The sequence below is a fragment of the Salvelinus alpinus genome, chromosome 20, assembly GCF_045679555.1.
Source record: "Salvelinus alpinus chromosome 20, SLU_Salpinus.1, whole genome shotgun sequence".
NCBI classification, from domain to species: domain Eukaryota; kingdom Metazoa; phylum Chordata; class Actinopteri; order Salmoniformes; family Salmonidae; genus Salvelinus; species Salvelinus alpinus.
This window is the reverse complement of record NC_092105.1, coordinates 15,696,171-15,711,211: the sequence shown is the minus strand read 5'-3', so window position 1 is coordinate 15,711,211 and position 15,041 is coordinate 15,696,171. Positions and strand designations below refer to the sequence as shown.

At 50.4% G+C, this 15,041-nt stretch overlaps 1 protein-coding gene across 6 annotated transcripts in view; it reads right to left on the bottom strand.

The window, feature by feature from the left end:
• The window catches only part of LOC139546360 (rho guanine nucleotide exchange factor 7-like), a 48,725-nt gene that overhangs the window by 25,435 nt on the left and 8,249 nt on the right, over positions 1-15,041 (bottom strand). For all 6 annotated transcript variants that reach the window (XR_011669202.1, XR_011669204.1, XR_011669203.1 and 3 more), the window contains exons 3-9: positions 7,426-7,510; positions 7,120-7,247; positions 5,642-5,843; positions 5,392-5,480; positions 1,779-1,873; positions 844-939; positions 477-599 (exon numbers count right to left, since the gene is read on the bottom strand). Coding sequence is in view for 3 of the 6 variants with exons in the window: in XM_071354654.1 (XP_071210755.1) it covers positions 477-599; positions 844-939; positions 1,779-1,873; positions 5,392-5,480; positions 5,642-5,843; positions 7,120-7,247; positions 7,426-7,510 (818 nt within the window). In the remaining 3 variants the exon portion in view is untranslated. The remainder of the gene's footprint in view (positions 1-476; positions 600-843; positions 940-1,778; positions 1,874-5,391; positions 5,481-5,641; positions 5,844-7,119; positions 7,248-7,425; positions 7,511-15,041) is intronic.

The window sequence follows — 15,041 nt, the reverse complement described above, 5'->3', positions numbered from 1 at the left end:
GGGAGAGGAGAGAGAGAGGGGAGAGGAGAGAGAGGGGGGAGCGGAGAGAGAGAGGGGAGAGAAGAGAGAGGGGGGAGCGGAGAGAGAGAGGGGGAGAGGAGAGAGAGAGGAGAGGAGAGAGAGGGGGGAGAGGAGAGAGAGAGGGGGAGAGGAGAGAGAGAGGAGGAGAGGAGAGAGAGAGGGGGAGATGAGAGAGAGAGGGGGGCAGGAGAGAGAGAGGAGGAGAGGAGAGAGAGAGGAGGAGAGGAGAGAGAGAGGGGGAGAGGAGAGAGAGAGGGGGGGCAGGAGAGAGAGAGGAGGAGAGGAGAGAGAGGGGGAGATGAGAGAGAGAGGGGGAGAGGAGAGAGAGAGGGGGGATAATTGAATTGACAGATCTAATTATAGCCTCTACACTAGCTGCTTGTGTAACAATACATCCTTGTTGTATTGTAGGGATGCTATAACATCAGGTTCATGCTGCATAGGGTCTAGGTTACCTGTGCTGGGTGAGCACGTTGACTGCCGAGGGGTGGTTGGAGCAGTAACCCATATAGAGAGCCTTCATCTGGGGCATGAGGTTCAGGAAGAAGCTCCCTACCTTCTGCTGGCTCTCCGGAAGTCTGCACATGGGAAAACACACACAAGATGTATGTATGACAAGCTGACTGAATTAAGGACCACTGTAGTACCACAACTGACCACTGGATGTCCCTATATCCTTTATTTACCTCAAAGGGAAACTGCCTTGAAATATCCCAAGTAGCAGCAGGACAGGTCTGATTGGATTAGACCAGCAGTGACAGGCTCTTTCTCTGATCCCTGTGATGCTGATTGGTGGAAAGGTATGTGAGGGGCAGGACTTACTTGGTGCACTCCTCCAGTGATTGGACGAGCATCTGCTGGAAGGTGCTGATCTCCTCCAGGTTCCCCAGGATCAGATACACATCTGTACTGCTCAGTCTGGAGAGAGAGGATCAGATACACATCTGTACTGCTCAGTCTGGAGAGAGAGAATCAGATACACATCTGTACTGCTCAGTCTGGAGAGAGAGGATCAGATACACATCTGTACTGCTCAGTCTGGAGAGAGAGGAGAGGGGAGGGGAGAGGAGAGGTGAATAGGAGAGGGGGAGAGGAGGATGAGAGGTGAAGAGGAGAGGGGGAGACGAGGATGAGAGGGGGAAAGGAGAGGGGGAGAGGAGGATGAGAGGGAGGAGAGGAGGATGAGAGGGGGAAAGGAGAGGGGGAGAGGAGGATGAGAGGGGGAATGTAGAGGGGGAGAGGAGGATGAGAGGGGGAGAGAAGGATGAGAGGGGGAAAGGAGAGAGGGAGAGGAGGATGAGAGGGGGAGAGGAGAGGGGGGAGAGGAATGGGAGAGGGAGAGAGGGGGTTGAGAGGGGGAAAGGAGAGGGGGAGAGGAGAGGAGAGGGGGAGAGGAGGATGAGAGGGGGAGAGGAGGAGGAGAGGGGCAGAGGAGAGGGGGAAAGGAGGTGGAGAGGGGGCAGAGGGGAGGGGGAGAGGATGAGGAGAGGGGGAAAGGAGAGGGGGAGAGGAGGATGAGAGGGGCAGAGGGGGATGAGAGCTGGCAGAGTAGAGGGGGAGAGGAGGGGGAGAGGGGGAGAGGAGGAGGAGAGGGGGCAGAGGAGAGGGGGAAGGGAGGTGGAGAGGGGGCAGAGGGGAGAGAGAGCAGGAGTTTTGGAATGAGGCCAGTAGATCCAATCCAACCAGTGTCCATATGTCATCATAGACAGACAGACATAGTAAGGTTGGTTGACTACAGTACTACTAGTGGACCTTACTTCTCTGTGCTCTGGAGAGATCGCAGGTAGTTAGTCAAAAGGCTCTGGAGGTCCTTGGAATATTCTGTCTCTGTTTCTAGAATGTTCTGCAGCACCTGGGGGAGAAAGAGAGAGAGAGAGAGAGAGAGAGACAGAGTGTCTTTGTAACTCTGAACACTTTCACTCCCTCTGACTCCTAACCCCTCACCCGTGTCCTCCCATTGGCCCAGGGCCTCTAAACCGTTTCTCTGACAGGGAGATACTCCAGTACTAGACAGGTCTCTCTGACAGGGAGATACTCCAGTACTAGACAGGTCTCTCTGACAGGGAGATACTCCAGTACTAGACAGGTCTCTCTGACAGGGAGATACTCCAGTACTAGACAGGTCTCTCTGACAGGGAGATACTCCAGTACTAGACAGGTCTCTCTGACAGGGAGATACTCCAGTACTAGACAGGTCTCTCTGACAGGGAGATACTCCAGGACTAGACAGGTCTCTCTGACAGGGAGATACTCCAGTACTAGACAGGTCTCTCTGACAGGGAGATACTCCAGGACTAGACAGGTCTCTCTGACAGGGAGATACTCCAGGACTAGACAGGTCAGGGAGATACTCCAGTACTATACAGGTCAGGGAGATACTCCAGGACTAGACAGGTCAGGGAGATACTCCAGTACTAGACAGGTTTCTCTGACAGGGAGATACTCCAGTACTAGACAGGTCTCTCTGACAGGGAGATACTCCAGTACTAGACAGGTCTCTCTGACAGGGAGATACTCCAGTACTATACAGGTCAGGGAGTTACTCCAGGACTAGACAGGTCAGGGAGTTACTCCAGAACTAGACAGATCAGGGAGATACTCCAGGACTAGACAGGTCAGGGAGTTACTCCAGTACTAGACAGGTCTCTCTGACAGGGAGATACTCCAGTACTATACAGGTCAGGGAGTTACTCCAGGACTAGACAGATCAGGGAGATACTCCAGGACTAGACAGGTCAGGGAGTTACTCCAGGACTAGACAGATCAGGGAGATACTCCAGGACTAGACAGGTCAGGGAGTTACTCCAGGACTAGACAGGTCAGGGAGATACTCCAGGACTAGACAGGTCAGGGAGATACTCCAGGACTAGACAGGTCAGGGAGTTACTCCAGGACTAGACAGGTCAGGGAGTTACTCCAGGACTAGACAGGTCAGGGAGTTACTCCAGTACTAGACAGGTCAGGGAGTTACTCCAGGACTAGACAGGTCAGGGAGTTACTCCAGTACTAGACAGGTCAGGGAGTTACTCCAGGACTAGACAGGTCAGGGAGTTACTCCAGGACTAGACAGGTCAGGGAGTTACTCCAGGACTAGACAGGTCAGGGAGATACTCCAGGACTAGACAGGTCAGGGAGTTACTCCAGGACTAGACAGGTCTATCTCCTCTCTGAGTTATAGCTTTGGGTGGGAGTGGAGATAAAGCCATGAGAAATAGAGAGAGGTGTAGTGAACAGAGGAGAAATAGAGAGGTGTGTGTACAGAGGAGAAATAGAGAGGTGTAGTGTACAGAGGACAAATAGAGAGGTGTAGTGTACAGAGGAGAAATAGAGAGGTGTAGTGTACAGAGGAGAAATAGAGAGGTGTAGTGTACAGAGGAGAAATAGAGAGGTGTAGTGTACAGAGGAGAAATAGAGAGGTGTAGTGAACAGAGGAGAAATAGAGAGGTGTAGTGTACAGAGGAGAAATAGAGAGGTGTAGTGAACAGAGGAGAAATAGAGAGGTGTAGTGTACAGAGGAGAAATAGAGAGGTGTAGTGTACAGAGGAGAAATAGAGAGGTGTAGTGTACAGAGGAGAAATAGAGAGGTGTAGTGTACAGAGGAGAAATAGAGAGGTGTAGTGTACAGAGGAGAAATAGAGAGATGTAGTGTACAGAGGAGAAATAGAGAGGTGTAGTGAACAGAGGAGAAATAGAGAGGTGTAGTGTACAGAGGAGAAATAGAGAGGTGTAGTGTACAGAGGAGAAATAGAGAGGTGTAGTGAACAGAGGAGAAATAGAGAGGTGTAGTGTACAGAGGAGAAATAGAGAGGTGTAGTGTACAGAGGACAAATAGAGAGGTGTAGTGTACAGAGGAGAAATAGAGAGGTGTAGTGTACAGAGGAGAAATAGAGAGGTGTAGAGAACAGAGGAGAAATAGAGAGGTGTAGTGTACAGAGGAGAAATAGAGAGGTGTAGTGTACAGAGGAGAAATAGAGAGGTGTAGTGTACAGAGGAGAAATGGAGAGGTGTAGTGTACAGAGGAGAAATAGAGAGGTGTAGTGAACAGAGGAGAAATAGAGAGGTGTAGTGAACAGAGGAGAAATAGAGAGGTGTAGTGTACAGAGGAGAAATAGAGAGGTGTAGTGTACAGAGGAGAAATAGAGAGGTGTAGTGTACAGAGGAGAAATAGAGAGGTGTAGTGTACAGAGGATAAATAGAGAGGTGTAGTGTACAGAGGAGAAATAGAGAGGTGTAGTGTACAGAGGAGAAATAGAGAGGTGTAGTGTACAGAGGAGAAATAGAGAGGTGTAGTGTACAGAGGAGAAATAGAGAGGTGTAGTGAACAGAGGAGAAATAGAGAGGTGTAGTGTACAGAGGAGAAATAGAGAGGTGTAGTGTACAGAGGAGAAATAGAGAGGTGTAGTGTACAGAGGAGAAATAGAGAGGTGTAGTGTACAGAGGAGAAATAGAGAGGTGTAGTGTACAGAGGAGAAATAGAGAGGTGTAGTGAACAGAGGAGAAATAGAGAGGTGTAGTGAACAGAGGAGAAATAGAGAGGTGTAGTGAACAGAGGAGAAATAGAGAGGTGTAGTGTACAGAGGATAAATAGAGAGGTGTAGTGTACAGAGGAGAAATAGAGAGGTGTAGTGTACAGAGGAGAAATAGAGAGGTGTAGTGTACAGAGGAGAAATAGAGAGGTGTAGTGTACAGAGGAGAAATAGAGAGGTGTAGTGTACAGAGGAGAAATAGAGAGGTGTAGTGTACAGAGGAGAAATAGAGAGATGTAGTGAACAGAGGAAAAATAGAGAGGTGTAGTGTACAGAGGAGAAATAGAGAGGTGTAGTGTACAGAGGAGAAATAGAGAGGTGTAGTGTACAGAGGAGAAATAGAGAGGTGTAGTGAACAGAGGAGAAATAGAGAGGTGTAGTGTATAGAGGAGAAATAGAGAGGTGTAGTGTATAGAGGAGAAATAGAGAGGTGTAGTGTACAGAGGAGAAATAGAGAGGTGTAGTGTACAGAGGAGAAATAGAGAGGTGTAGAGAACAGAGGAGAAATAGAGAGGTGTAGTGTACAGAGGAGAAATAGAGAGGTGTAGAGAACAGAGGAGAAATAGAGAGGTGTAGTGAACAGAGGAGAAATAGAGAGGTGTAGTGTACAGAGGAGAAATAGAGAGGTGTAGAGAACAGAGGAGAAATAGAGAGGTGTAGTGTATAGACTCCCTCTCTGTCTAGTATAGTATGTATTTCCGTGTTCTTTCATCTCCATAACCCAGAGCATGGACAGATTCATGTCAGGGAAACACACACATACAGAGAACTAGGTCAAGCTACAGCATTAAGAGTAATGTCCATCGAGCCAGAAGGAAAGAGAGACATGATGACCAGGTCGTACCAGGTTGTAGTAGGTCTTGCTGATGGCTGTAGTGTCAAAGCCTTTTGGGGGACTCTTCAGGGTCCCAGATTTGGGAGACACTTGTTTGTCTGAGAGGGAGAGGGGGAGAAAGAAAGAGAGTAGAGAGAGTAGAGGGAGAGTAGAGAGAGAGAGAAAGGGAGAAATGAGTTATCCCTCCACATCAGACACCATCCTTTTGTTTCTGATACTATGTGAGATCCAGTTGCAGAAATACAGACAGGACACCTACCACAGCCTTTAATCTCACGGACATAGTTGCTAGGGAACCAGCCGGTCTTGCCGTTGAGGTTCCCCTCCCACCAGCCGCCCTCCTCCTGGCGTGTCACGTTGATGACATCACTCTTGTTGAAGGACAGCTCGTCCTCATTGGTCTGCTCAAAGTTGAAGCGAGCCTTGACCAATAGCTGCGTCCGGCTGCCCTCAGACATGTCCTATAGGGGAGGTAGGGAGCGGAGGAGAGGGGTAGAGAGGGGAGGAGGGGAGAGGGGTAGAGAGGGGAGGAGGAGGTAGAGAGGGGAGGAGGGGAGAGGGGTAGAGATGGGAGGAGGAGGTAGGAAGGGGAGGAGGGGAGAGGGGTAGAGAGGGGAGGAGGAGGTAGGGAGGGGAGGAGGGGAGAGGGGTAGAGGGAGGAGGGGGATAGAGGGGAGGAGGAGGTAGAGAGGGGGGAGGGGAGAGGGGTAGAGAGGGGAGGAGGGGTAGAGAGGGGGGAGGGGTAGAGAGGGGAGGAGGGGGATAGAGGGGAGGAGGAGGTAGAGAGGGGAGGAGGGGTAGAGAGGGGAGGAGGGGGATAGAGGGGAGGAGAAGGTAGAGAGGGGAGGAGGGGTAGAGAGGGGAGGAGGGGAGAGGGGTAGAAAGGGGAGGAGGGGAGAGGGGTAGAGAGGGGAGGAGGAGGTAGGGAGGGGAGGAGGGGTAGAGAGGGGAGGAGGGGTAGAGAGGGGAGGAGGAGGTAGGGAGGGGAGGAGAGGAGAGGGGTAGAGAGGGGAGGAGGGGTAGAGAGGGGGGAGGAGGTAGAGAGGGGAGGAGGGATAGAGAGGGGAGGAGGGGGATAGAGGGGAGGAGGGGAGAGGGGTAGAGAGGGGAGGAGGGGTAGAGAGGGGAGGAGGAGGTAGGGAGGGGAGGAGAGGAGAGGGGTAGAGAGGGGGGAGGAGGTAGAGAGGGGAGGAGGGAGATAGAGGGGAGGAGGGTGGAATGTAAAGAGGTACAGAGAAGAGGACAGATGAAAGGTAGAGAGGGGAATGAGAGGTAGGGAGGGGGAGGTGAGGGAAAGGACAGAGGGATGAGGAGGCAGAGACGAGAGGGGGAGGTAGAGACGGGAGGAGAGGTATGGTATTGGGAAGAGAGTTAGAAAGGGTGGGCCGAAGCTTCAGTAAGGGCTGAAGAAGGGCCTGAATCCTGAAGCTTCAGTAAAGGCTGAAGAAGGGCCTGAACCCTGAAGCTTCAGTAAGGGCTGAAGAAGGTGTGTGTGTGTGTGTGTGTGTGTGTGTGTGTGTGTGTGTGTGTGTGTGTGTGTGTGTGTGTGTGTGTGTGTGTGTGTGTGTGTGTGTGTGTGTGTGTGTGTGTGTGTGTGTGTGTGTGGTGTGTGTGTGTGGTGTGTGTGTGTGTGTGTGTGTGTGTGTGTGTGTGTGTGTGTGTGTGTGTGTGTGTGTGTGTGTGTGTGTGTGGTGTGTGTGTGTGTGTGTGTGTGTGTGTGGTGTGTGCGTGTCTCACCAGGCTGCGGTTCTGAAGCAGCTTGGAGGATCGGCCCAATGATGACTGGGAGGCCAGAGACTCAAACGACTTGATCCGATGGGCCGCCGAGTGACGGGCGCTGACACTGTCACTGCCCACTCCAATGTCTAGGGATAACGAATAGAGCAGTTACACACACACACACACACACACACACACACACACACACACACACACACACACACACACACACACACACACACACACACACACACACACACACACACACACACACACACACACACACACACACACACACACACACACACACACCTTTAGACTAACCTGCAGTCACTTTGTTCAGAGCCACCAGACTGCTGAGTATCTTGGAGAAGTTCAGTCCTAGGAGCAGATCACTGGGCTCAAACGGCTGGGGGACAAGAGAAAGACAGGTCAGTGTGTGTGTGTGTGTGTGTGTGTGTGTGTGTGTGTGTGTGTGTGTGTGTGTGTGTGTGTGTGTGTGTGTGTGTGTGTGTGTGTGTGTGTGTGTGTGTGTGTGTGTGTGTGTGTGTGTGTGTGTGCACATCATTCCTGTGTGTGACATGGTGTTAGTGCCAAAGCTAAAATACGTGGAGACCCATTTCCCCAAATACTGGAGCTGGGTCACACTGCCTGCCAAGCCCATCAATAAAACTCACTAACACAGCAGTTAGGACAGAACCCAGTAGCATACAGACAGCTCTCTTCACAAACTACTGGCAACTACTGTCAAGGGTACTGTGTACTGTGGAAAGTGGCAGGCGAGCACAAGAAGAGGCAGTTGACTGCCTCCTTCCATCTCTACCTCCTTCCATCTCTACCTCCCTCCATCTCTACCTCCCTCCCTCCATCTCTACCTCCTTCCATCTCTACCTCCTTCCATCTCTACCTCCCTCCATCTCTACCTCCTTCCATCTCTACCTCCTTCCATCTCTACCTCCCTCCATCTCTACCTCCTTCCATCTCTACCTCCTTCTATCTCTACCTCCCCCCATCTCTACCTCCTTCCATCTCTACCTCCCTCCCCCCATCTCTACCTCCCTCCATCTCTACATCCCTCCCTCCATCTCTACCTCCCTCCCCCCATCTCTACCTCCCTCCATCTCTACCTCCCTCCCTCCATCTCTACCTCACTCCCTCCCCCTCCCTCCATCTCTCCCACCCTCCCTCCCTCCATCTCTCCCACCCTTCATCTCTCCCTCCATCTATACCACCCTCACTCCCATCCTCCATCTCTCCCATCCTCCCTCCCTCCATCTCTACATCCCTCCCTCCATCTCTACCTCCCTCCCTCCATCTCTACCTCCCTCCCCCCATCTCTACCTCCCTCCATCTCTACCTCCCTCCCTCCATCTCTACCTCACTCCCTCCCCCTCCCTCCATCTCTCCCACCCTCCCTCCCTCCATCTCTCCCCCTCTTCATCTCTCCCTCCATCTATACCACCCTCACTCCCATCCTCCATCTCTCCCATCCTCCATCTCTCTCATCCTCCCTCCCTCCATCTCTACTACCCTCCCTCTCTCCCATCCTCCCTCCATCTCTCCCTCCAGCTCCATCTCTCCCTCTATCTCTCCCTCCATCTCTCCCTCCATCTCTCCCTCTAGCTCCATCTCTCCCTCCATCTCTCCCTCCATCTCTCCCTCCAGCTCCATCTCTCCCTCTATCTCTCCCTCTAGCTCCATCTCTCCCTCCATCTCTCCCTCTCGCTCCATCTCTCCCTCCATCTCTCCCTCTAGCACATCTCTCCCATCCTCCCTCCATCTCTCCCATCCTCCCTCCATCTCTCCCTCCAGCTCCATCTCTCCCTCTAGCTCCATCTCTCCCTCTAGCTCCATCTCTCCCTCCAGCTCCATCTCTCCCTCTAGCTCCATCTCTCCCTCCAGCTACATCTCTCCCTCTAGCCTCATCTCTCCCTCTATCTAGCTCCATCTCTCCAATCCTACCTCCCTCCCTCCGTCTCCATCTCATACACACATTCAATGGTTGAGGTTTAGGAGGTCAAATAATACATGCAGAAAAAAGTGAAAGTGACATCACATAAAAAGTGACATCACAATGTGATCTATGCTCCAAAGTGGTTCATGAAACAACATGTTGACCGTTAGGGTTTAATAAGAACTGAAAGCCTAAGGACTAGATTCTCCGTGGCCCTTCCTTCCTGCCTTACGGAAGGCAATCCCAGACCTGACATGGTAGATGAAGGCAGGGTCCCACTACATGGCTTTCACTTATCCAGAATATCACATCAGATCGGTGAGAGAGGAAGATCCAGTTCAAATCCACTATTCTATCTGGATCGATGACTACAGGGGGCATGGGAACTCTTAGGGTCACTTCCTGAGGTCAACAGGTCAGGGGTCAGCTAACAGCTGACCAACCAGTCTGACTGACCTCAAAATAAGCTGTCCAGAGGAAACAACATTAACACACACACACATGTACAAACACAGTACCCACACACACATGTACAAACACAGTACCCACACACACATGTACAAACACAGTACCCACACACACATGTACAAACACAGTACCCACACACACACACACATGTACAAACACAGTACCCACACACACACACATGTACAAACACAGTACCCACACACACATGTACAAACACAGTACCCCCACACACACACACATGTACAAACACAGTACCCACACACACATGTACAAACACAGTACCCACACACACATGTACAAACACAGTACCCACACACACATGTACAAACACAGTACCCACACACACACACACATGTACAAACACAGTACCCACACACACACACATGTACAAACACAGTACCCACACACACATGTACAAACACAGTCCCCACACACACACACATGTACAAACACAGTACCCACACACACACACACACATGTACAAACACAGTACCCACACACACACACACATGTACAAACACAGTCCCCCCACACACACACATGTACAAACACAGTACCCACACACACACACATGTACAAACACAGTACCCACACACACACACACATGTACAAACACAGTACCCACACACACACACATGTACAAACACAGTACCCACACACACACACACATGTACAAACACAGTACCCACACACACCAAGTAATATACAATCATCTGTCAAACACACTCATCGGAAGCTGGTCAGGAGACTCAGGACTTGAGTTGGCAAACCCGTGTTTGTGTGTGTGTGTATATACACCTGCCAAAGTGAACTCTCCGTCAAACACACAGCATACACACACCCATCAGAAACAGTAAGGGCTTAAAAAACACTGGCACACCCACATGTGGGTACATGTACACACACACACAAACACACAAACATACCCAATCTGCTGCCCCATGCTGCTACCTGTGCTGTAAACCTTCAGTGATTTGGGATGTGGAGAAAGTACATGATGTCTGACCATGTCTTACACATACACTGTTATAATCCTGCTCCTCCATGTTACGCAAACACTCTCCTCTCTTCTCCTCTCCTCCTAATCTCATCTCCTCTCCTCCCCTCCCATCCTCCTACTCTCATCTCCTCTCCTCCCATCCTCCTACTCTCATCTCCTCTCCTCCCATCCTCCTACTCTCATCTCCTCTCCTCCCATCCTCCTACTCTCATCTCCTCTTCTCCTACTCTCCTCCCATCCTCCTACTCTCATCCCCTCTCCTCTCCTCCCATCCTCCTACTCTCATCTCCTCTTCTCCTACTCTCTTCTCCTACTCTCTTCTCCTACTCTCATCTCCTCTCCTCCCCTCCCATCCTCCTACTCTCATCTCCTCTTCTCCTACTCTCTTCTCCTACTCTCATCTCATCTCCTCTCCTCCCCTCCCATCCTCCTACTCTCATCTCCTCTTCTCCTACTCTCTTCTCCTACTCTCATCTCCTCTCCTCCCCTCCCATCCTCCTACTCTCATCTCCTCTTCCCCTACTCTCCTCCCATCCTCCTCCTCTCATCTCCTCTTCTCCTACTCTCCTCCCATCCTCCTCCTCTCATCTCCTCTCCTCCCCTCCCATCCTCCTACTCTCATCTCCTCTTCTCCTACTCTCCTCCCATCCTCCTCCTCTCATCTCCTCTCCTCCCCTCCCATCCTCCTACTCTCATCTCCTCTTCTCCTACTCTCCTCCCATCCTCCTACTTTCATCTCCTTCTACTCTCATCTCCTCTCCTCCTACTCTCCTCCCATCCTCCTACTCTCATCTCATCTCCTCCTACTCTCCTCCCATCCCCCTACTCTCATCTCCTCTTCTCCTACTCTCCTCCCATCCTCCTACTCTCATCTCCTCTCCTCCCATCCTTCTACTCTCATCTCCTCTTCTCCTACTCTCTTCTCCTCTTCTCCTACTCTCATCTCCTCTCATCCCCTCCCATCCTCCTACTCTCATCTCCTCTCCTCCTACTCTCCTCCCATCCTCCTACTCTCATCTCCTCTCCTCCCGTCCCCTCCTCCCACTCTCATCTCCTCTGCTCCTACTCCCCTCCCATCCTCCTCCTCTCATCTCCTCCCATCCTCTTACTCTCATCTCCTTCTACTCTCATCTCCTCTCCTCCCATCCTCCTACTCTCATCTCCTCTCCTCCCATCCTCCTACTCTCATCTCCTCTCCTCCTACTCTCATCTCCTCTTCTCCTACTCTCCTCCCATCCTCCTACTCTCATCTCCTCTTCTCCTACTCTCCTCCCATCCTCCTACTCTCATCTCCTCCTACTCTCCTCCCATCCTCCTACTCTCATCTCCTCTTCTCCTACTCTCCTCCCATCCTCCTACTCTCATCTCCTCTTCTCCTACTCTCCTCCCATCCTCCTACTCTCATCTCCTCTCCTCCTACTCTCCTCCCATCCTCCTACTCTCATCTCCTCTCCTCCTACTCTCCTCCCATCCTCCTACTCTCCTCCCATCCTCCTACTCTCCTCCCATCCTCCTACTCTCATCTCCTCTCCTCCTCCCCTCCCATCCTCCTACTCTCATCTCCTCCTACTCTCCTCCCATCCCCCTACTCTCATCTCCTCTCCTCTCCTTCTCCACTCCTCCCACTCTCCTCCTCCCCTCCCATCCTCCTACTCTCATCTCCTCTCCTCCTACTCTCCTCCCATCCTCCTACTCTCATCTCCTCTCCTCCTCCCCTCCCATCCTCCTACTCTCATCTCCTCTCCTCCTACTCTCCTCCCATCCTCCTACTCTCATCTCCTCTCCTCCTCCCCTCCCATCCTCCTACTCTCATCTCCTCTCCTACTTTCATCTCCTCTCCTCCTACTCTCCTCCCATCCTCCTACTCTCATCTCATCTCCTCCTACTCTCCTCCCATCCCCCTACTCTCATCTCCTCTCCTTCTCCACTCCTCCCATCCCCCTACTCTCATCTCCTCTCCTCCTACTCTCCTCCCATCCCCCTACTCTCATCTCCTCTCCTCTCCTTCTCCACTCCTCCCACTCTCCTCCACTCCTCCCCTCGCTTAAGCAGCTTATAGGGAAACATGGTTCCAGTATGAGGGCTGCTGTGAGGCGTTCCGTGTCTGCCTGTCTGAAGCAGGGGACAAGTGCACACCTGGGAGGCTCATCACAGAAACATCCCAGGACTCAGAGGAGTGAGACAAGCAGTCCGTTTGGAATCAGTCCAACCTCAAACATGCATGTTTATGTACTAGACCAGTGTTTCTCGATCCTGGTCCCGGGGACACTGAAGGTCGCACATTTGACTTTTTGCCCTAGCTCTCAGATCTTGATTCAATTAAGCAAATCATCAAGCCTTTGCTTATTGGAATGAGGTGTGTTAGTGCTAGGGCAAAACACGAACCTGTATCAGGACCAGCTTTGACAAACGCTTAACATCTCTATTCCAGTGTTATTCTGTCTCAATGTATGCAGTCATAATGCGTCAGTGATAAGCCAATTCAAATGATTACTTTTTAAAATCAATAAAACCTATTCCAAAAGGAGTGGCTTGGTCTTCAGGCGAGGGATGAATGTGCTGGTAAATTCAAGATACAACCCATCCCATAGCCATTCTTTTGCACTGATGATCATTAGAAAACTGTTATCTGAGGAGAGAAGGCTTTGTATTGACATTCAACACCAAGCACAAGTAAGCCATTAACAAAATGATATTAGCCCCGTGTTCCACAGTGCTCGTGCTCTCTCTCTCTCTCTCTCTCTCTCTCTCTCTCTCTCTCTCTCTCTCTCTCTCTCTCTCTCTCTCTCTCTCTCTCTATATCTCTCTCTCTCTCTCTCTCTCTCTCTCTCTCTCTCTCTCTCTCTCTCTCTCTCTCTCTCTCTCTCTCTCTCTCTCTCTCTCTCTCTCTCTCTCTCTCTCTCTCTCTCTCTCTCTCTCTCTCTCTCTCTCTCTATCTCTCTCTCTATATCTCTCTCTCTCTCTCTCTCTCTCTCTCTCTCTCTCTCTCTCTCTCTCTCTCTCTCTCTATCTCTCTCTCTCTCTCTCTCTCTCTCTCTCTCTCTCTATATCTCTCTCTCTCTCTCTCTCTCTCTCTCTCTCTCTCTCTCTCTCTCTCTCTCTCTCTCTCTCTCTCTCTCTCTCTCTCTCTCTATCTCTCTCTCTCTCTCTCTCTCTCTCTCTCTCTCTCTCTCTCTCTCTCTCTCTCTCTCTCTCTCTCTCTCTCTCTCTCTCTCTCTCTCTCTCTATATCTCTCTCTCTCTCTCTCTCTCTCTCTCTCTCTCTCTCTCTCTCTCTCTCTCTCTCTCTCTCTATATCTCTCTCTCTCTCTCTCTCTCTCTCTCTCTCTCTCTCTCTCTCTCTCTCTCTCTCTCTCTCTCTCTCTCTCTCTCTCTCTCTCTCTCTCTCTCTCTCTCTCTCTCTCTCTCTCTCTCTCTCTCTCTCTCTCTCAATTCAATTCAATTCAAGGGGCTTTATTGGCATGGGAAACATGTGTTAACATTGCCAAAGCAAGTGAGGTAGGTAATATACAAAAGTCAAATAAACAATAAAAATGAACAGTAAACATTACACATACAGAAGTTTCAAAACAATAAAGACATTACAAATGTCATATTATATATATGCAGTGTTGTAACAATGTACAAATGGTTAAAGCACACAAGTTAAAATAAATAAACATAAATATGGGTTGTATTTACAGTGGTGTTTGTTCTTCACTGGTTGCCCTTTTCTTGTGGCAACAGGTCACAAATCTTGCTGCTGTGATGGCACACTGTGGAATTTCACCCAGTAGATATGGGAGTTTATCAAAATTGGATTTGTTTTCGAATTCTTTGTGGATCTGTGTAATCTGAGGGAAATATGTCTCTCTAATATGGTCATACATTGGGCAGGAGGTTAGGAAGTGCAGCTCAGTTTCCACCTCATTTTGTGGGCAGTGTGCACATAGCCTGTCTTCTCTTGAGAGCCATGTCTGCCTACGGCGGCCTTTCTCAATAGCAAGGCTATGCTCACTGAGTCTGTACATAGTCAAAGCTTTCCTTAAGTTTGGGTCAGTCACAGTGGTCAGGTATTCTGCCAATGTGTACTCTCTGTTTAGGGCCAAATAGCATTCTAGTTTGCTCTGTTTTTTTGTTAATTCTTTCCAATGTGTCAAGCAATTATCTTTTTGTTTTCTCATGATTTGGTTGGGTCTAATTGTGCTGTTGTCCTGGGGCTCTGTGGGGTGTGTTTGTGTTTGTGAACAGAGCCCTAGGACCAGCTTGCTTAGGGGACTCTTCTCCAGGTTCATCTCTCTGTAGGTGATGGCTTTGTTATGGAAGGTTTGGGAATCGCTTCCTTTTAGGTGGTTGTAGAATTTAACGGCTCTTTTCTGGATTTTGATAATTAGTGGGTATCGGCCTAATTCTGCTCTGCATGCATTATTTGGTGTTCTACGTTGTACACGGAGGATATTTTTGCAGAATTCTGCATGCAGAGTCTCAATTTGGTGTTTGTCCCATTTTGTGAAATCTTGGTTGGTGAGCAGACCCCAGA